Source organism: Strix aluco, chromosome 4 (assembly GCF_031877795.1).
Source record: "Strix aluco isolate bStrAlu1 chromosome 4, bStrAlu1.hap1, whole genome shotgun sequence".
NCBI classification, from domain to species: domain Eukaryota; kingdom Metazoa; phylum Chordata; class Aves; order Strigiformes; family Strigidae; genus Strix; species Strix aluco.
In genome coordinates this window covers 122,849,341-122,871,944 of record NC_133934.1, presented here as the reverse complement: position 1 = coordinate 122,871,944, position 22,604 = coordinate 122,849,341, and the positions used below count along the sequence as shown (strand labels likewise).

General features: G+C 40.0%; 1 protein-coding gene across 3 annotated transcripts in view; it reads right to left on the bottom strand.

Annotated features, from left to right (window-relative positions):
• Positions 1-22,604, bottom strand: part of MNAT1 (MNAT1 component of CDK activating kinase) — a 124,730-nt gene that overhangs the window by 27,358 nt on the left and 74,768 nt on the right. For 2 of the 3 annotated variants that reach the window (XM_074820918.1, XM_074820919.1), the window contains exon 7: positions 12,902-13,023. In XM_074820918.1, coding sequence (XP_074677019.1) covers positions 12,902-13,023 — 122 coding nt within the window. Of the gene's footprint in view, positions 1-6,801; positions 6,872-12,901; positions 13,024-22,604 lie in introns of those variants that run through there. The other variant, XM_074820920.1, reaches the window with a different exon arrangement.

The following is a 22,604-nucleotide window of genomic DNA, read 5'->3' as shown; positions in this document are numbered from 1 at the left end:
TACTCATTCACACCAGACTCTTGGAAGTGAACTCCCCTGTTGTACTCACATCTTCCCAACAATACTTGCTTCTCTTCTGGTGAGAAAAAAAGCAGGATGCACCTACATCATGGAATAAGGAAAAAGAAAAGGCAAAATTTTCTTTCCATACTTCAGATTGTTTGCAGACTCTGTATCTGTGGGACTTTTCATTCCAAAATTAACTGTGTGCTGGAGAGTCTGGAACTGCAGAGCCTTTATGCTTCCAAGTTTTGAGATGGTCTCAGAGTGCAGATCTCTTCTCTCTCATTTCTGGAATACTTTTTGACAATTAACAGAATCAATGACCACAGAGCAAGAAGTCTGCCCAATCCATCAGGGTCTAAATGTGAAAAGAGGAGGAGGAGAGAGAGAAACTTCTAATGACAGGAAGGGGAGAAGAGGTGTAGATTTTTTTTGGCTTTATTCGTGAGCATTTCCTCATGAATTCTGGAAGAGAGTCAGCAAATCAAGATAGCAGCCAGAACTCACCTTCTGCATCTTTTTAAGGGAGAACTAGACAAAGGCAGCAGTAGCAAATAAAGAAAATGCACAAGTAACCTTCTCTATGGAAGGCAGATGCTACCCCAGTACAGAGAGTTGGCATAAAACCAAGGTATAGAGTCAGTCTGTGAAATTCTCAATAAATATTAAAAACACAAGTATGCTGACATCTGCATTTTTCCCAAAGCTGATGTATACATTAAAGCATGGGTTGATGCTCCTGAGAACAGAGGAGTCAGTAAGATTCCCAGGTTTAGGGGAAAGAAGAGATGGAGAAACTACCTGTTATCCTGAACCTCAACTAATGTCAACAGACTCCAGAGAAGAGTGCCTGCACTGGAGCCAGGACCAACGCACCTTTTCTACCTTTCCAGAAAGGCTCACCTGACTTTTTGAAATGAGAGAGCAGAGGTGCCTGGAGTTTTGTCTAATAGACTAATGCCAGCAATACCCAAGACATGGGACCTCTTTTTTCTACAGGATTCACCCTTTTCTCCTCTCTCATCACAGGTATATTCATTGCTACTATCTAGCCTACAAGGACAGAGGAGAAGGAAAGAAAAGAGACTACTTTGTTTTCAACAGAAGGTAGCCCTCGTGCTCTGTCATTATTTATATATATTCCTCTGCAGAGGAATAGTAGAGACCAAGTGTGCAACCACCACCTGATATTAGTAGGGCGTTAAGAGCACGGAGAATATGCTCACCTTAAGCAGCATCTTAGAAGAAAGACCAACCCTGATGTAGAATCCCTAAGCAAAAAAGGTATCCCTGCAACAAATCTGGATTGATGGGTCATTAAAACAGTGACTAAATTAGACTTTTTTTTTTTTTTTGGTAGAAAAAATATAGAAAAACACAACTACTTCCAGTACAACAGTAACCAAGCATGTAGCAAGTGTATTACATCAACTTAAATAATAAATCTAAACTGCTAATACTTTCAACACTATACTTTGTTCTCGCACACTTTTGAATTACTCTAACACTATTTTTAAAGAAATCCTTTCACTGAAGAAAACATCAATATATCAAAACTGTTTTTTAAACTAATGAGTTTCTTCTTTTTCAAAGCAAATATTTTAAGTACTGAAAAGGTTTCCGTAGCACCTTCCACTTCCAAATGACAAGAATCAGCAATAGCTGGATTTAAAACAAACAAACTGAAAACCCCAAATCAGCAACATTTGACTCAAGGAAAAACATTAAATATTTTCAAGCAGAAGAACTGAAAAACTTATTCTTACTGAAAGAAAAAAGTATGTACGCACACCTGCTGTTCTATCAATCTAAGCAGGAAACCCATTTCACTGCTGCATCATAAGTAGAAGAAAAGTGCTTATTAAAACATTAATCACAGTCCATTATATTCTGACTCCATGCCAGAAGTTCCCATTACATCACTGAAAATATCTATTAACCAAAACCTGATTCTGACAAGTTACAGAAGTGTAGTGTTTAGGATTTAGTAATGTCAAAGCCAGTTTTAGAAGAACAGTTACACAATTGATTTTGCAGTGGCAAGCAAGTATAATTAATTGTTTTTGTGACATTTATTACTGCAATGGGGTTGATTTAACTGGTGTTTCTACTGTAAAATTATTCAAAAATTATTTCAAACTTCATCTACTTTTATTAAACACATTTATTGTGAAGGTATTTAATACCCGGGGCTGGCTAAACAATTTTAAAATGTGCTGGATATACTAGTACATGTAAAACTGTATTGTCTTGTGTAAATATGGGCCTTGTTTAGAAATACGTCTCACAGGAAATTATGCCAAATGAAAACCATCTCCCTTCTCCTCTCCCACTGAAAAGGATTTATGTTTTTACATTTAATACCAGTTAGGTAAAGAAACAAAAATATGGTGGCGTTACCTTCAAGCCTGAGCAATAGTTCATCTGTGAAGTCCGATTATGTTCAAATCCCTATTTTGTTATTAGAAATGTGGTCTAACTCAAATGCCTCAATTTGGAAGAGAGAGAAGTGAACAACTCAGTTCTTTCTGGAAGCCTGGCCCTACATGGCTTGCTTACCTAAAACAGTTTTCAACTAACTATTAGCAAGGCTTTAAAACCAAAGCCATGAAAATCAGTTCCTAAATCTGTCTATATGATCTCCAGCCAACCAACTTAATTGCAGGTACTTTCCTCACCCCCCTGTAAGCAGCCTCACTAAAAAAAAAAAATAAATATCAAAACTATAGAGAATGATAGGAATATTATGTCCCTAACCCAGGGGATGGAAAAAAAAAAAGGGCATATTTAAAAAATACTGTATTAATAATCGCCTCTGTAGCTGTACGTTTAGTGCCACCAATCTTCACGAGACCACTGTCCGTTCAGTGGTCAGTCCTCCCCTTCTCAGCTTGAGCGAGTGTTGCCGCATGCTCTGCGTGTGTAAACGGACAAGTTCAGTGGCCTTGCTGTGGGCTGTACTGGCTGAGGCAAAGCACTGTGCAGACAGCACCACAAGCCAGCTTCAGCATCGCCACTGATCTTATTGTGGGTGTCAAGCAACCAGGTAACATCTCAATCATTTGATACAGAGGCTGATTTGAAATGAAAGCAGTGGATGCTTATAAACAACTAGTATTTAGAGAATTCATTGACAATACCCCCATCCTGCAAATACCAGCATTTAAGAGACTCCGAATTAAAAGCACCTCATGTCGTTCGTGTTCTTGGTGAATAAAAGGGGTCCAGAACACACAAAGCTAAGAACAGCTGTGCATTTTTGGGTTTTGTTTGTTTGTAGAACGCTTGGGTTCCTCTTTTGCCCTCTTGATCCAACATACACGAGCCTCTAACTACAATAAGTCACCTGAGCTAATAACTTTTTACCAGTCCTTGGACACTGTCAAATTTCAAAGATCTAAAGACCTTCAGTTTTCCTCTCCTTTCTTTTTAAGTAGTGCCATGACACCAGAACTAATGCAGTCTGGACTTGGTGTTGTGGGTGCTTACAAGCTCCGACTGAGCAGTTAGGACATCTATGAGGTATCTCACTCCATGCAGCTTCTCTGGTGGCTAATAAGCTTACCAGGAGACTTTTGACAGACAAGGTACATTTAGGGTTCCCCTCCATATCCTCCAACCATTCCTTTTCATGCAGCTGTTACAGTCTTAGTTACCCCTAAAATCTCTATTGCTCCACTGCTGGAATGGAAGGAGCTATAAACTCCAGTTCTTATGGGTGTGCAAGACTTGGATATTTTATTTTTTTAAAAAAGGAAACTAGGAAAAGTAAGAGAACACATGTGATCAGATACCATTAACTCTAAGGGAAGTTCTCCAGTTCCACTTTTCAAAACATTTCCTCCAGTGTGATATAATCTGGGGGACATCAGGGTCATTATCAAAATAAGAAAACAGAGACCACCAGCCCAACCCTCAAAAATCTTGCCATCCATCATATCATGTGTGATATCAGTTACATACATAAAATCAAGTTTATGAATGGAATTACTGACTTTGGCAAATGGCATGCTCCTCCAAGAAGAGATCCCTCACTCCTACCACTTAGCACTCTTCAGAGAAGGTTTAAACATTGTTGATTCCTGATCACTGTGAGAAATACTACTCATCAAGAATAAAGCTGCAACAAAGCTACCTGAAGGGGATTAAAGAATCACGAGCAACAGCTTGAAAAGCTGCATAAAGCTTCAAGCAAGACACTCCAATGCTTCCCTCTGCTGTTTCAGGAAATTTGTAATTCACCTTTTCAGCTATTTGATACCCAAAGAAACAATTTTCATTTGGAAGGCTGCTTTACAACTATGTTTATCAGTGTCAGAGTCAAGAAGATGCATAATTTCTGGCTTTATTTTCCTCTTTAGGGGTCTATTTTGCTGGCTGTCCCACTCAGTCTAAGTATTTTCATTATACATAACTCCCTCTTCCTGAAACAAGTGTGGAAGGGTTTAGGAAGCCCCTCTCTCTTTCAGACTTCCTTCTTGCATTTTTAGTACAATAAGGCATTTGTAAAATCCAGAGAGCAAACTCAAAAACAGGATGCTCCTCACCTTTCTACTTCAACTACACCCAAGACTAAATAATTAATTTAAAAGACTAGCCCATCCAAACAGACCCTTCAGAAAACCACAACAGTGTTTGCCTAGACTGCCCCAGAGCAACTCCTTGTCATGACATCTCTCTGCCGTTCCTTACAGCCAAGTACAAAGCACGAGTGATGCTCAGATGTTAATCATGAGAAGCTCTCCCTCTCAGCAGTGGTCCTCAGTGAGCTCCCATATTCTCCATGACCATCACTGGACAGACTTTGCTCCTCACTGCTGAGGTATTCATGGCTCTGTAGTCAAAAAGCACCTGGGGGCTCTGTCCCGGGAAGAACAACAAAAGCTGAGGACACAGAGGCCCTTCTGTTGCTGAAGTGAGAGATAAGCAGGAAAGATCACTCCCGCACATGCAAAATGTACCGTTTTTCTTGTGCAACTACACAGTTCCAAATGCAATTATACATCTGGCTGAGGACTCAGAGGAGGAGTCAAAAAGGGCAATACAATGGAATGCCGGAGAAGCAAGGAAGGAAAAAAGTAAAGGAAAACACTGGTCACAAAAGCTACTGATCTCAAACTTACCAAGTAATTTCAGACAAGCAACAAAAGATCTAAAACTTAACTTCTACAAAAATATATTTGTCTAAGCTGATGGAGGACAACTAAGGAGTAAAGCCTGTGGACATACCAAGTCACAGGAGAACCATCCATCAGTAGTGATACCAACGCAGGGGATGCAGGGAAGGATGAAAGCAAAGAAGGGCTTTCAGTAACAGATCAGACCTATCACAGATGATCGTATATTTTTGAGTGGCTGATAGTAACAAGGCTTTGATTTGGTGAGACACAAGGAGTGCAGAAAATAGGGTATTTGGCCCACACAGTGGCTGGATGCCTCCTGCCACATTACAATCCATCAGCAGACAGCTCTGCCTGACACTGTTTCAGCTGCCTACTTAGCAGCATTGCCTCTACACCTGCAGAGACAGTTCAGGGCTCACCTCCTACCAATTTTCAAGAATAAAGCCAATATTACCATCCTGATTTTTTTAAGCAATTTTAAATATTTACTGGTTAATCCTGTAGTGCAGTTTGCCAGACAATCCTCCATTCCTTATGTTAAGACTCTGAATTTTTTTTCTTCATATTCTATGTATTTTAATAAATGCATGATTTAGTATTCTGCAAGCCCACACTACAAAAAGACTATTCTGGAATAAATGGTATAATTACATTTCCTACAGTGACCTTGTAATCTCTCGAGTATTTATTCTAGACTAAACAGCCTTACTCAGCTGCCCTATGTCTGATTGTCGATGAAAGAAGCTTGTTTGACAACTGCTTCGAGCAGAAACATATTTTTTCCATGATTGCATGAAAAAGTAAAAAAACATTACCAGACCAGTATTCTGAGTACAGAGACTCATGTTAGATCGATGAGTTAATTTTGAAGCCAAACGCCAACAAAAACAATTACTATGGACATTCTGCTGTCATGGCCAGCTTTTGAGGTTAATTTAGTGGTACATATACAACTACAGCCAACTTTACATATAAGAAACTACACGGTGTATGCAAGCTTCCTTCTTTGTTTCTTTATATATTTTCCATATTCTCTGCTTTTATAACCCTCCCGAGACCTTTTACAGCTACAGAACCCACACTATACCCACAGGTGGGCGGGCAGGAAGCAAAACTCTCCATTTCATAAGCAGTCCACTTTTAATATATTCAATTGCTAATGACCTTGACAGAAGAGTTCCATGCAAAACACCATATACTACAGGGTGTCGTTTGAAACGTTCATAGACATTTCTGCCAGAAAGCTGATTTCTTAAACAGTAAGATTTCAGACTTACTAGAGGCTGTGCTCCTTTTCTTGATTTCCATTCAGTTGGAAAAATTGGTGCTAATCTACCTCCTCTATATTAAATTTGCATCCTTCCAAAATCCTATGATGAAACCTGTAGGATTTCTGTAGTATGCTAAAGCAATACGAGACAGTTTCTACATCAAACCAAAATTAAGGTGGTTTACACACAGTTCTGTTTTCTTGTTCCATCCTCTCTTGAAAAAGACTGCACACTTTGCCACATTCACTATTTCAAAAAAGTGTACTCATATAGTACTTCTATTGTCATTCATAGGGTTTTATTCAATTCTTCATGATAAAACGAACAAAAAATACTTCACTTTAAAAGGCTGTATGCAAATATAGCTGTGTCTTTAAAACAATTACCACTTCTTACCTGCCAGTTCTCACTCATTAGGTGCCTTATTCAAAATGTATTGCAGCCAACAGAAATCTTCCTACTGAGGATCAGGCCCTGCAACAGGAGACACTGGGAAATTCAGACCATATGCCTTGGTAGCCAAGAGAATTCCTGCAAGGAGTGCAGCCGTTTACATGCTCTCCAAAGCAAGACAAGCTTTCCTTGCTCTTACTCAATCTTTGACTCTGACTACTGAGCTTATTGATCAACTATATTCTATTCAGAGGAGCAGAATGAATTCAGTGTTCAAAATCAATGGGCCAAAGCAGATCAAATAAGCCCTTCATTTGCAGCTTTTCTCCTTTTCCAAGATTCAAGAAATATCTGCATACCCCAATGACAAAGAGAGCAGATGTGAAAAATCACCTGCTACAACTTTTTAAGACCAGCAGTCCTGTCACCCATTCAAAATCAATTCTCAGTTATTTAGCTGCCTTGAACTCAACACAGACACTGACAGGGTTTTAACAAAAACTAATCTGGCCAAAGACCAGATCAGCTATGGTTTAAGAATAGTTTGGAGAGCATCCTTACTATTGCTTCACTTAAAAAAAAAAAAAAAAAAAAAATCACAATGACTGACAGCAAAGAAGTTACACGAGTCATTTCTAGATTAAGTGCCAGAACTCTACATATGTTTCAAATTACAACACTGTACAACAAAGAAATATGCAGAAATTTTCCACTCGAAATGAAGGTTAAAAATTAAACGCTAACAAAGCTCCAACAGATATGAAATCCAACCTCCTCATCTTAATTTGAAATTTAAAATGACTGTGCTGTCCTACACTAGGAAAAAAACAAAATTAATTAATCAGTCCAGTTGTTTGTTATAAAAAGCACGGGGGGCTAAAACACGTTTGTTCTATGTACAGACTTCCACAGCACTCTGATTTTGCTTCAGTACTTACCCTCAACTCTTAAAATGACATTTTGCTTAGATTTAACTTTTAAATTATCGAAGTATATTACCTATCCTCATTAGTGTTCACCACTGAACTTCATTTTTGCACCGTATTTAAACAAAACACTAATTAACTGGAGTGCTCCTAACAATGTGGTTATACATGAAAACAAGTTGATAGATCAAAGGGAAGTCACATTTTTCCCTAAAGAAAACCAAGATTTTTGGAGCAAACTCAATTTTTTTTTATATACACGTGTATATATTCAGGATGTATCTCTCCAAACTTAAGTAGGCAAACACAATTTTATTTTAAGCAGCCCAGGCCTGACTTGATTACAAGGTCTGCATAAAAATCCTCTATTAAGGCAGAGGATTCTTCCAGTGGAGTGCAAACAAATTTTTAATCTTACTTGTAAACTACCTCTATTTTGTGAGAATAGGACTGGTGCTGAGTTAAGAGTACAATCCACTTTGGGTTACAAGAGACTGTTTCTAAACTTTGAGACATGAAGTTCACACATCTTTACCCAAAATATTAATCACATAAGCATATTTTTGATTTATAGTCAAGTTTTTAAGTAGCTTGTGTATGGCTCTTCCACAGCTGTAAATACTTGGTGTGAGAATGCTGTGTGGCCACTCCTGCTAGCCGTACATACTTACAATTAACGCCAAGAATGTCTTTACATTTTTCAGGACCTCAAACAAACATCATTTTGATCCTCATGGGGGGTGGGGGGGGGGTGGTGTGTTTGTTTTTTAATCAAAATTACATAACAAACATACATTTTTTTAAAAATAAACTAATTTCCATCCCCATCCTGTTTTGGTCTTTCACTACTTGGCATGTCAGAGTTTGTTATATTTTTAATTTCTTTTGTTTTGCAGTAAGAAAAATCCAGACCTCCAATCACATAAATTCAGTGTGCTCAGCTAAAATATTAGCAAAAAAAAAAAAAAAAAAGAAAGAAAGAGACAGGCCTTTTTTGCTTCTCTTAGAAAACCCTGAAGTAAACTAATGGCAGTGAGTGCCCAAGCATCCAGGTGCTCATGCTCCCTCTCTCAACCACACACCTCTTCCTCTCCCAGAAAGCCATGGTAGGTCACACAGCCTTGCAATGACTTTGGCAGTTCAACAGATTTGGACCAGTTTGAACCAGAAGATGGTTCAAAAAACACTCCCCACTTTATTCAAGCTACAGCAACTTAACTGTTTCTGGTGACGGCAGAAGTGTAAGTAGGACCTTTGATAAGACATGGCTCAACCATCAGCAGGTTGCCTTCAACCCCACCCAGAAACCAACAATTTCCCAATGCATGTCACTGAACACTTCTGTAATTTAGAGTAGTGACCAAGTCACACAGAGCCAGGACTATCAGTCATCATGGAGGGACAGGCAGCTGTAGAGCCCGCCTCCAGGATGGGGATCTTACAGTGATCCAAGACCCCACTTTTCTCCAAGGACAGCACCCCAGATTTGGGAGATGTTCTCATACATGTCTTTGCCCCTTCTTCAAGTCACATTTCCATTTGACAGCTGAGACAGGCATGAGCTGGTCCTCACAGCCTGGACACCCAAAGTGACCTTTAACACCCAGATCAAATGGGATCTCTATCAGAGGCTGGCTCTGAGGAAGCTTCACTCCCCCTGCCATAAGGTTAAATACTGCCTACAAGTCAGTGTAACACACGTTGCTCCCAGAAAGCCATGTAATTCAGGATTATTGCCTATATTTCATCACTTCCAGAAAATCTTCCTCTATTAAAAAAAATTGCAGAGGGGCCCTGAAGGACAAACACCCCTACACATTATACCAATCTTTTGTGTTTAAAAAAATTAAATCTATTCCTTCATTATTCTCAGACTTCCAACACAATAGCAAAAATGCATCATAAAGATGTTAATGCTTTTCTGCAGTACACAGAAAAAAAGAAAATTTACAGCCCCAAGAGAAACTGAAAACAAATTTCTAAGAACAGTTTGAACATAAATTTCCTTTTCTGCATAACATGCAAAATCCACTCAGAAGAGCAGCGGAAGGATGCAGAATCAAGTTTATTGGACTGCACACAAAGTTTTTTGTAAAGCCTAATGAGCAAGTAATACAAGTAATCTTAAAAGCAATTTTTTTTTAATTATAAAGATCCCTAACAAATGTTCTAAATGATCCCTCAAGGATTGACCCTTTTTCTTGCTCTTTGCTTGAAACCTTCTTGCCATCTGTCTCCTTCACTGAAGCAGTTTACCAAGAAAAGTAATGCTGATGCTGAAACCTGAAGTGCATCTTGCAGAAGGTAAGAGGTTAAGATGTCAATATTCAAAAAGCCCATTCTGCTGAGTGTTTTGAAGGTAATAAACTGTATCTTTAAAAAAAATAAGCCAATAAATTACACTACCAGAAGTGAATTCAAAGTCTCCAGGTTGGCAGTGTCTACAATAATTCTAGCTCCAGAAACTCAGATGATAACAGCCTGCAAACTTGAGGGAACTATTTAGAGGCAATAAATAGCAGAACTAAATAGCCAGACTGCAAAGTTATTAACAAGAACATGAAAAGAGGGAAAAACAACAAAAAAAACCCACTAAATAAATTTAGATTTAACCTGTTCTTATATGTGTCCAAACAAAGAGGAAACTAAAACTCTTTAGCAGGAGTGGTTAACACTGTGCCCAGCTCTTCTGCCTCACCCAGGCAGCTGTATGCAGCTGCCTGAAAAAACCCAAAGTAGGGACGGAGGCACATTAGTTAAGCATTCATCATCAACAGGAAATGCGCATGAGTTCATATAAACACAGAAACACAAATACATAAACGAATAGCCTTGCATGGTTTAAGGTATTTCAGACACCCCATGGAATAGGGTTAGAGTTGTACCAGCTGGGAACCCACAGCATCGATATATTTGTTTTGGAATTGCAGACAGCCTCAGGACTGCACAGAACTCTTCTGGTGGGCACCACCGACCCACCCACTCATTGCCACAGCCACCCAGCACCCCTGCTGCTCTTAACTATTTCATCACCTCCAGAGCCACACCGAACCACCCTGGCTGTTCATGCTTGGAGAAGTAAAATGACACATCTGCTAAAGTGTCTCCAAGAAAAGACTGTGAGCATTGTTTGCAAACCCTGCTCCAAATACACTCACACACAGACGTTGCAATGTAACTGCAGTATTTACAGTATTTTCACACAGAATCATCTAGGTTGGAAGGGACCTTGAAGATCATCCAGTCCAACCATCAACCCAACATTAACAGTCCCCAACTACACCATATCCCTAAGTGCTATGTCAACCCGCCTCTTGAACACCTCCAGGGATGGGGACTCCACCACTGCCCTGGGCAGCCCATTCCAACACCTAACAACCCGTTCTGTAAAGAAATGCTTCCTAATATCTAGTCTAAACCTTCCCTTGCACAACTTAAGGCCATTATCTCTTGTCCTATCGCTTATTACTTGATTAAAGAGACTCATCCCCAGCTCTCTGCAACCTCCTTTCAGGTAGTTGTAGAGGGCGATGAGGTCTCCCCTCAGCCTCCTCTTCTCCAGACTAAACAACCCCAGTTCCCTCAGCTGCTCCTCGTACAACCTGTGCTCCAGACCCTGCACCAGCTTCGTTGCCCTTCTTTGGACACGCTCGAGTAATTCAATGTCCTTTTTGTAGTGAGGGGCCCAAAACTGAACACAGTCATCGAGGTGCAGCCTCACCAGTGCCGAGTACAGGGGTAAGATCACTTCCCTGTCCCTGCTGGAAGTTTTTGTTTTGCAAGGTGTTGGGTTGCCTTCGAACCAGTGTCACAAGCAATTAGACGGGACGGACATAGATCACACAGGATTCCTGCTGGATCTGGACACCAGCATTTACCTTACAGGGGCACAGGTGAAGCGACAGGGACTGGGAACCCTCCCTGCACAAGTCATCTATTTTTCCCCCCAAGCATTTTCATTTCTGATGAGTCTTAGAGTTGAGAGGGCTTCGAAGCTCCCCTTGCACTGGAGGTCCCTCATAACTGTGCTCCATCCAAACAGGTGGTGAAAGCTGAATCTGGCTCAGCCCAAGTTTAAACTGCTAATTAATATTTAGTCTCAGAAGCTTGATATCAGATAATAAAAATTACAGGCATCAGGAGGACACAGAAGCAATAAAAACGGAGACAACCTCAATTCCAGACAGCCTTGAATTTTCTGAAGCACCATCACGTTGCTTATTTACTTAAAAAAGTCTGTCTACCTCTATCATTTTCTGGATGAGATACAATTTCTCCTGTGCCAGTGAACTAGATGGGACCTCTGTTTGGATTTCAGTGGTCTCTGAAACTACATACTAAATTGTCTCAACTTTGTTCAGCACTTTGTGGCTTCAGTTTTCCCATATTGCACAGTCAAACGTAAACTGTTATTTTTTAAACTCTTTCTTGCCTTGCCAGTCTGCACGTTCATTCTGCCACATAGTTTTCCAGGCACTGTAAGTGCTGTTGACCTTGAAGCTTAGGCCATGAAGAGTTGGGTGACACTCACTATCCCAGTAGCTACATGTTTTCAGGTGGTGTTTAAGCTACGAACATTTCTCTAAAGAGCAGACACGTCACTTTTGGACTTCCCAGCCTCCATTACCCAGGCACAGCAGGCTCCCAAACTCCCTTCCAAACATGGCTGCACACCACGATGCCGCCAAGCTGCTGGACCAGCCCTGCATTATATTTTTGACAAAGTTAAGCTCTGTGCTTCATTTCTCACAAACGCAGTTTGACTGTAGACAGCAGTCGACAAGTAAATCTACCCTTTTCCATGGCAAACAGCCCAACTTTAATATTTTTACTGGCTTACAGCTGGGTAAATTAAGCCCCAGATTTTTATTTATTTATTTTTTAATACCGTGCAACTGAAAATGAACAGCTACTTCACTACGACTGCCAAGGACAACCTTAAAAACACTAATGCAATCCAGTCCAGCTCTCAATAGATCTATAAAGGCTAGAGAACCAAAAATTTCAGCTTATCCACCCAAACAAAATGTTGGTTGGGCAGGAAGTCTACTATTTCTTTAAGATCCTTTAAAAAAAAAAAAAAAAAACCAAGAAAAAAAAACCCTACATGTTGGCAAACTGAAGATGGTAACAGTCCCAGCTATAATGCTATGAAATGGGAATTAAAACTTGCTGTATTACTTACCCCAGCTCTTCAAGCATTTCAAGCTCTGGAACTGGTGGTCCATATGTCTCCACTTGCAGAGGCTGATACTCATACAGAGTTTCCTCTAGTTTCTGAATTGGAGCTAGTGAAATCTGCTGACCCTGTTAGAAAAAAAAAAAAAAGGCAAAACATTTCTACTACTGGGTCAAGGTTTTGACTTTTTTTAAAAGCAATGCAAGAACAAGCTGACCCCATTAACCTAGTCTGGACAAAGCCCATCCCATTAAGAAAATACTGTCTACTGTATCACTCATTTCTTCATGATTTGGACTTTTTAATGGGATCTACAGTTTGGAAGTAACGTTTCATTAGCTATGACTGTTTGGACAAGGTAAGAGGAAAGGGGAAAGTTTTATTGACGGCAGGCTTACCATTAGAGAGTGCAGCTGCTTCCAGTGTCACTAGTAAAATTATTATTAGGTAAAAATTTCATTTATCAGAAGTAATATCAAACAAATGTCTCTGAGCAACCCTATTTGATTCTGTAATCAATGATTTCCTGAAAGCCCTAATTAGAAAGGGAAGCTGCTTCCACTTCTCTCTGCAGGCTTTGTAAGCTCCCATATATAATGGCTCTCAAGATAGACTTTTACAGCGCAATACAATTAATTCATTCAGCAAATTCCCATTTGTTTCATAACTAAAAATATAGAAACACACAAACATAAAACTTCCATTCCAGATGGTACTTTTGCAAGCCCTTCAGACCACTGAGAAACAGCTAGACATTTCAAACACCACCACCACCCTCCCAAGTCCCTATCACTCTGAGCTCTCACAAAACAGGAGACTTGCGGCTGGAAAGGAGGGGTCAGGAGGATATGAGATAGAGCCAAAGTTAACAGATGTTGCTGCGTGACATTCTACACTGATTTGTTGATCTTTCACACAGTTTCAATTTTCTACTGTATTCTATGGTGCTCACAAAAATTAGCAGCAGCAGCAAAAAGACAGAGCACTATGCGCTCTCCCAAAACAGCCTGGCTTCCCCTGTAAAAATTGAGCTTCGCATCTGCAAAATGCAGGAATTTAGGAAAGTAGTAGTATTGTTTTTGTAGACATTTTGTCTGCAACAGGAGATCGGAAGCTTTCCACGGTGTAATGCCGTGTATAACCCTGGCTCCCACTGGTGATCACTTACTGAGCTTCACTTCCCTGGGGCCACTCATGGAAGCATCAAGTAGAAACTAAAGGCTCCTAACGTGGGACACTGGGTTAAAATTAACTAAAGAAAAAAAAAAAAAGTCAGCAGAAGGGGAAAGCTGTTAATTAAATTTGTGGTTGAGGACAGTGACCTTTCTGAATTTGGAGCATGGTTATTTTTGTTTAGAGTTGCAGAAAATAGCTAAGAAAATTGAAGATGCAAGTCTTCAAGAAGTACTACCATGGATCTAGTCCGATCTCTATGGAAATGCCAGCAGCTCAAGTTTTCCAGTGAAACGGCTCTGTGTGTGTGATGAGAACAGATAGTTCTGGCCTTTTTCTGCACTGCTCAGGAGCCTGGCAGGGCAGCTGCTCACACTGTTATGGTGACAGTCTCCTGAAGGCAAAACGTGATGAAGAAAGTTCTCGAGTCAGCCCTGAGTCACTCCAACTTTCATAGTTAGCATACTGTTATTTCTGGGCCACAGACTACTGCTGCAACATTAAAAGCAGGCAACCACACATTTAAAAAAAAAAAAAGTAGGAAAAGAAAGGTTAAAAATTCAGCTCTAATGCTACTTCATTATATTTTAAGATACAAATGCAGGGTCTTTTCATATTGCTAGAAGTTGTCAATTTACAAACTATTCTAATTCATGAAAATATTACCCTTCATAACTACATTTATGTGGGCAGCTTAAACTCATTGTAAGAGATTAATGTTTAAATAAGACTTTTAGATTTTATATTTTAACAATATTTGTTCATCTAACCAAACTCAAGGGAAAGACATGCCAACATTCTACATGTGTACAACCTCTTCTGCTGAGTGAAAAGTAGTCTTTCCAACCCAGAGCACTGTCATTCCAGCCATAGAAAAGAAAATTCAGTTTCAGGCAAAGATCAAAACCATGATAAATATTTTGGGAAATTACTTGTGTGTGGAAAAAGGGAGCAGCTCAGATTGCAGGAGCCACATCTCTGGAGGGCATCACCAGAACAGCTGCTCGCTGTTAGTGAAGTTGCCACTGGTGCATTCCTAACACTTTTTTAACGAGAGCAACTTCTGCAGACGTTGGCCAAGAGACAAGGGAAGGCTCCTGACAAATGAACCAGGCTCATCACAAGCCTCTTTGCAGAGGCCCAGAGAGCAGAACATCGAAGAGGAGCAGCATATAGAAACTGTTGATCCTTGAGCTGGTCTGACCTTGTGTCCAGCACAGGCCGGGACATTTTGTGTTCTTGTATGAAGCCCAAGGACTGGCAGTTCAGCCAAGGCACCTTCTTTTGAAAGGTGTCCAATCTAGACTTAAAGACTTACGATTATAAAGGTCCAGGCATATCCCCCAGTAAACTGGTCCAATAGTTGTCTTCATTGTTAAATACTGGCAGCTCATTTCTGGTTCATCGAGATCAGTTTCAAAGCACTGGTTCTCTCCTACAACTTCCTCACCTATATACTGGGCCAAAGGGCAAGCATTAGGAACCAGTACGTACTGCACTGGTTTGTGTCCAGCCAGCAGATCTGCACCTCAAGGAGACTGTGCAGCTGTATGACACAGCTCATTTGTTTTCATTCCCCAAAATCACAACTTTAGCTGATGGGCTTTGGCAACATGGATTACATTCCACTTAGCAACGGGGTGCGGGAGAGGGAAGGAATAACAAAAAAAACCACCCAGTGACCGGCTGTTGTTCCTGCCCTACAGCTGTCTGGCCTTTAGGTAAAGGCTTTGTCCTATAAACTGGATTTTAGTCTGCCTTGGTTTGGGAAAGGGTTAGATGGAAGCATGAGTTACAATACATTCCCACCTAAAAGAGGCTGAAGCCTGGTCAAGCCCTGCAACCACATCAACTTCATAGATGTTTTGGATATGAACAGGCTGTGTCTACACCGCTGACTCCTTGCGGTTCGAGTACAGCGGTGTGGCCATGCAGGCTCCTGAGCTCACAGGCTTCCAGTTTGTTCAGCCCTGCGCAGATTACACTGAGGTCACAACACTGGCTATAGCACAGACGTGAAAAAAGGCTGGGATGGAAACCAATGAAAACTTGAAAGAGTTTTGCCTTTCCTCTCTTCACTGATCTTGTGATAAGGTACATTTACAAAAAATCTTGTTGAAGTTAAACAGCTCCATTTGATGAATATTATCTCAGTTAAAAGCCATTTGACCAGTAGCATCTCAATTTTGTGTCCCTGTCCTGAGTGGTCCCTAGCCATTTCATAAAAGACTGGTATAAAAAAGGAAGCTGTTGTATAACTTCAGAGACATCACAAGAGACAATAACTGTTACTTAGGACTTACACAGCACTTTTACAGATCCAGAAACCATTTCACATCTATGAGGTAAGATTTTTAAATTTCCTGTATTCCACCTAGACAGCCAGCCTTACCTCTTTCCAACATTAGGAGGCATTTATCAGCATGCTAAAACCAAAATGAAAGCAGCGGGTCCAAGATCCTGCTTTTGCATTGCTTTCTCCTGACAAACCTATGATCTGACGTTGTGGTCATGGGTAAGTATTTCTAATTCCCCTTGGATGCTGTAATGTTTGTGTAAAAGAAGCTGACAGTATCCAAATGGAGATAGAAAAGGCTTCCAAGAACACAGACAACAGATTTTCCTGCCTGCTCTCCCTCCCACCCCTATCTTCGTGGCATACAAGTTTTTTCTCTGGAATTATTTTAGGCACCCTAGCTGTCTATTACATTTTGGAATGTATGGAACCACAAAACACACTGCTAATTAGAAGGAAGGCATTTGCTTATCCTTATGACTTTGTTTATGTAAAAGACTGCACAGCAATGGATTTGTGAGCAACTGACTTTCCATTCATGTACTGTATGGCTTTAGATGAGAGAAATATAAGATTAAATTGGGAGGGGAGTTAAATAATGTCTTTGCGTTACAAATAAAACTGACTGGCTGATTTACTTTTCACTATCCCAGATACAGTGTTTGAGGCATCTCTCAGTTTAAATAATAAAAGAAACAAAAACAGTAGTTAATTTTTGTTTCAGACTGTGATACAACATGGCATTAAGAAAAAACAAAAAAACCATGGATTATATACAGAGAAGAGCTGCCCTTGCAGTGCCAAGGAGTTTATTTTAAACAAAAAACAATGTCCTCTTAAGAAAGGTCGCAGCTATAAGAGCATCAAAATTATAGTGTATTAGTGCACCTTTCACAGAGGGGTTTGGGGAGGGCCTCTCAGCAAATGCCAGGTATATCAGTATTTGTCTGCTAGCAGAAAGAGGTTATTTTAGCAAACAGAGTCCAGAAATAACAGCTCAAGGTGCAGCATTCACACTTGTTCCCATCCTGTCATCTCTCTCCTTCCCTGTCTCCAAAATGACATTGCCTTCCTTCACCTCCTTCCCTCAGCAGCAAAAAGAAGTAACAACTGACAGTCTTCTCAAAGTGCCAAGTGCCAAGGAGGAGGAGAAAGGAGACTGACACCAAAAATGCACTAGTAGGGGAAAGAGGAGGAACAGCTATGCCACGAAAACATCCCCAGGCAAGAGACAGAAGCCAGAGACGGGGGTCAGTAAAACTTGTCCAGACAAAGCATGTTTCTGTACTAGAAGCAGCTGGACTAGACGATGTAACCAAACTTTTTGCTTTTTTAATTTTTCTCTGCATAGGAGCTTACTCCGGTCTGCTATCACCACACTACCAGAACACAGCACACCTCAGATAACAGAAATAGTAATAGTTCTGTGCCACAACTCATTAAGTCAGTTTGCAGCAATGTTATTTTTATTTAACTCTTTCACCATCAGGTCCCTCTCCCCAGCGTGGCGTAAGAAGCACATGACCAGCTGAAAAGAAACAGAGCACTGTGGGATGCCAGGGCATGACGCTGCTAAAACACATCCTGAGCATCGCTTCGATTGTATGCAGCACAACGGAAAGGTTAACAAAGACCCTTTTTGATACACCATCATAGGAGTATGTAATTATCCAAATGCTTTCAAGTGAATGTTAAAACAAAACTATAAATTCCTTGGATTTTTCAGTATAAGCAGTCTTAGGAAACTATTTTACTGTTAAGCTCACAACAGAATTTAGGTTTTGGAAAGATTTCACATTAACAGAATTTCTTGCAGAACAATATTAATGCAAATATCTTATGCAATGTGGTCTAAACCAAAAGCTGTTGGTTTGTTTGGTTTTGGTTTTTTTTTTTTTTTCCCCAGTTTGCACCCTCCCAATTCACTACTGACAAATCCATGTCAGCAATGCTAATACAGCTTTCTGATTCTGATTAACTACTTACTTTGACTACAGTAATACTCAGGAAAAGGAGAATGAAACTGATAGATTTGGAGGGCTCAGTTAATATTATTTTAACCTTTACCCTCCCTGTCTTCCACAGCTTTTTAAAATAAACACAAAGAATGTCAAACTAAAAAGCGTAATTCCATTCCTTAGCCTAAAATTCCTACTCCAGTGAGGCTTTTCCAAAGGCTTAAATATCTGAAACCAACTGGTCTTTCTTCTGCTCTTGAAAACCAACAATAAATCTAATTTCTTTACTCAATTACGAAAAGTGCTATGGGGATATCCCAGTAGCGAAACAGAAAGAGAACAAATGATCTGACAGAAACCAGCAAAATCAATGTAAGTTTTCCTGTTGATCTCAAAACCAGAATCTGACCACACAAGGCAGGACAAGAGATGTAAGACTGTCACACTCCCTCCTTCTCTCTGGGGTAGATCACTGCAGATGCCTAGTAACATTCTGACTAAATTTAGACTATTTTTCCCTCCACAGTAACTTAATTTCAGTTTTGAATACCAAAACATATTTAAAAGATGTGCTTTCTTTAGGAATGGCAGAAATATAGCAAGAGACCAACAGCACCAAAGAAGCTATTAACAAAGATGGTCACATATATGTGATTCGTTACACACAAGCAGGTGCCTGGGAAATTAATCACACAGGGACATGGACTAAATCACACCATCAGTTCCATTTGCCTCCAAAATCTTCCTTTACAACTTTCTGACATAAGTAAACCTGACCAGACTTATCTTTAAGTTCCTGCCAAAAAGCCCCAGTTCTTTAATCTCTTGGAAGAAAACCTGCGTCCATCTAACATGCCGAAATACAATTCTTCTGGGTCCGTACCAGTACCAGGATTTAGTGACTAACTCTCTTCACAGAAAAGCCTGGTGCCCTTCCTTCACGTCAATGGACTGTAGCTCCTGTTTGGTAATGTCCTCTCCAGCGCTGGCTGCTGGAGCCCAGTTAGGATTCAGGGGACAGTCTGGGTGTTTGCTACAAGTCACTCGTTTTCACTGGAGACTCCAGAGTTCTTGCAGGAATTGCCAAGCTTTCCTCAAAATCTCCAACACTCTTCAAAGGACGGCCTTGTACACAAGACAGCATCGTTTTTGAAAAACAATTGAAACACAAGAGCATTTTCATGTAACGGATAAGCCCACAGGTCACCCTCCTGGATTTTAGCACTCATTTCTCAGTCTTGCTCCCAACTCGGTCTCAGCTCCTAAGCGCTTACTCGCTTTTGTGCAGTCCACCATGCTGTACACCGAAGTTCAACTGCCTCTGCACCGTTTGCTCTGGTTCCCAGGACCTCTATGCTGCACACAGTATCTGTTTGGCCACTGTCAGCTAGACTGAAGAGCCACGCCATGAACTGGCTGCTGTGTGGCATTCAAACACCCTGAAAGGGCCAATTACATTTGCAAACCTCACTACCAGCTCTCGAATTCTTTTTCCTGCTGTGGCCCTTTTCCCAGGTGACAACTGCAGGTTCTGCCCAGTTTTCAGAGACAACGTTTCATTACAGGTGACTCAAAGTCAATGTGCTGTTCAGTTTGTTATGCCAACTCCCAATGTGCTATGTTAGTAATACAGCATTAAGCAGAATTAAGCAAACTTTTGTTGCATCTCTACCATCAGACTTCTGGAGCCTTGATCATTTTGATTTGGCTATCAACAAAGCACAAGCTCTGCAGCAGCCACTCTAATTACAGGATTAAAGGCTTTAATATAATATTATTTTAAATACCCACATTAAGGGCCTAATTTTTCAAGGAATGTGAAGTAGAAATCAATTTGACAAATGCCACTTTGTGTATCATGACGCATAACATTAAGAGAGGGACAGACACACCAGCTGAGGTCAGAGCACAGCAATAGCTGCGCATCGCTCACCAACCAGCGACAATTGTTTGAGTCTTGGTACAGCTCAATCTACTGGTGTTTCTATTTTGTTGCGGTAAAGCCAAGTGTTACGCTGATATGATCCCTCCATGATGCAAGAAAATTATTTAGGATTTCCTGGAGAACAATGGAACCCTCAAAAATTAGCTGCTTTATTAGTAGAACAGAAGCTCATAAAGATCCACTTTCCTGGGATCCTCTACAGCAGCTTTCCCCCATCCAAACAGTCACAACTATACAGTATCATTTTTAAGGAATGTAGAGACTGATGGATGATTTAAAAAGAAAGACTGCTTAAAATAGCAAAACTGAACAGAGAGCTGACCTCGGTCTGTAAAAGATGAGACACTGTGTGTGTGCATGTGAAAGTCAAGAGATAGATTCCCTGTTTTACTGAGCATACAGCTAGACCCAGATAAATGTTGATAAAGATGCAGAACATCACATTCAGCATGGCTTATGTCTGCCTGATAAAGAGAAGAAATAAAGTGAGATTCCTTGAATAGCTAGATTTTAAGGAGGGACTGCTAAAGGTTGATAACCGTCTGGCAAAAAAAGCAGGGAAGTTTTTATAGCAACAGGGACCAAAAAATGGAATAAAATATGAAGAAACGGACAATAAAGGCAGATGAAAGGAAAGCATTAATAGAATAGAAAAAACAGGAAGAGTGAATTATTAGAAACAGGCAAAAAGAAGATAAAAAGGAGGAATTTAGAAAAACTGAAGTCTGAAGTAAAAAAATTAAGGAAGTGTCAGCAGACATTAGTAGTACGTGATACATCTTCACAATATTTGTGGACTACATTTACTGCAAGTTTTAAATGAAAACTGAAACCTGTTAGCAATACATTTAGAAATTACTATTTTTAACATAAAGTGAAAAGTAGTTTATTTCTAGCCTTTTTTCCTCATTTGCATGCAGAGCGTTTAAGTAGACATTAGCTGATTATTCTGGGGACAGGGAAAGACATGCTGCAAACGTAACACACAGTTCATGGCACTGCTTTGAAAATGCACATTAATTTTGTCAAACTAAACAAAAAAACTCCCTGGGGCATAAGCAACCGCATTTTTAATCTGCACAAAACATATTCTTTTGTCCTTCCAGAGAGGTTCAGTTTCTTTCCGTGCAAGCTTCATCCATGTTTTAAGTGGCTATATGAAAAAATGCTTAAATCTGAACTACACACACATGACAGCTTTTAAAGTTCTATATACTTCCACCTGAATTTCAGCAGTACTTTGGACAGGATTCATAGAACTTCACAGGATCAGAAAATCTCTTTGTAAGCCCTGGCTGATCCCGAGAGCACTGCAGAAAGTCCCTCCATGTACCCAAGAACTGCCATGGCCTACTGCATTACTCTGGTTTCAGTGGCTAGAGCTTTAGTAACTCCTTGAAGTACAATAACCAGAAACATCTAAGGCATCCTTAGTACAAAGCAAAAGGAATGGTTCCTGCCATGAAAAGCCTACAATCTCACTTCAAGAAAATAGAAGCTGGCAGCAAAACAGTGATACAATCACACGGTAATTTCACTTAGTCCCAGAAAAATCCTATTTATCTATTTAAAAAAATAAAGAGATGCCTCATCTGTTTTATCTTGTTCACTGGCTCCTTTGTGAACCCTTTTGCTAAAACACTTGTATTCAAATAAAAAACAGCAAGTGTCGCCACAGATTCTGAAAGAGGAGACTGCTGTGAAAGCAACTGCAGCACAAACATCAGATTTCAAGCAAGTTAGAGAAGCTGCCTGAGTATTTCCTGCTATAGGCTTATAACAAGTTTTGCTGTAAAAACAACACTTCCATTGTAAAAAGTAAGATTACTGTATGCTCTGACATAAGAACTGGATGAACCCACATCAGCAGAATGCACTGAAATTTAATAATACACAACACAGGGAGAGAAATCACTCAAACACAGCGTGCTGAAGATCAGGGCTTACACTGACATCTCATACTACTTACTGCTTCTTGGGAAACAACACAAACAAGCTGTAATCCAAGAAAAAGGAAGCCCCAAGAACAAGTATTAAGAACATTTGTTAATCAAAGGACTAAACATATAGGAAGGTTTTGATTTCTTTGAATTTTATATATTATTTCCATACAGTAAAATATGTACTAAACTCTCCACAGATGATGCAAATGTCTTGCCCTGGCTCAGGGCAGCTGCTGTTCTGAGAAACAAACCAGAATGAGCTGATCATTTGAATTCCCTTAAAACTCATAATACTGGACCAAATAAAGCAAAGTAGACCTTACTATACAGTTTAGCAAGCCATGACTAACATCTTCGTGCACTTAAAAATTGTCATTTAATTAACTTTACCTGT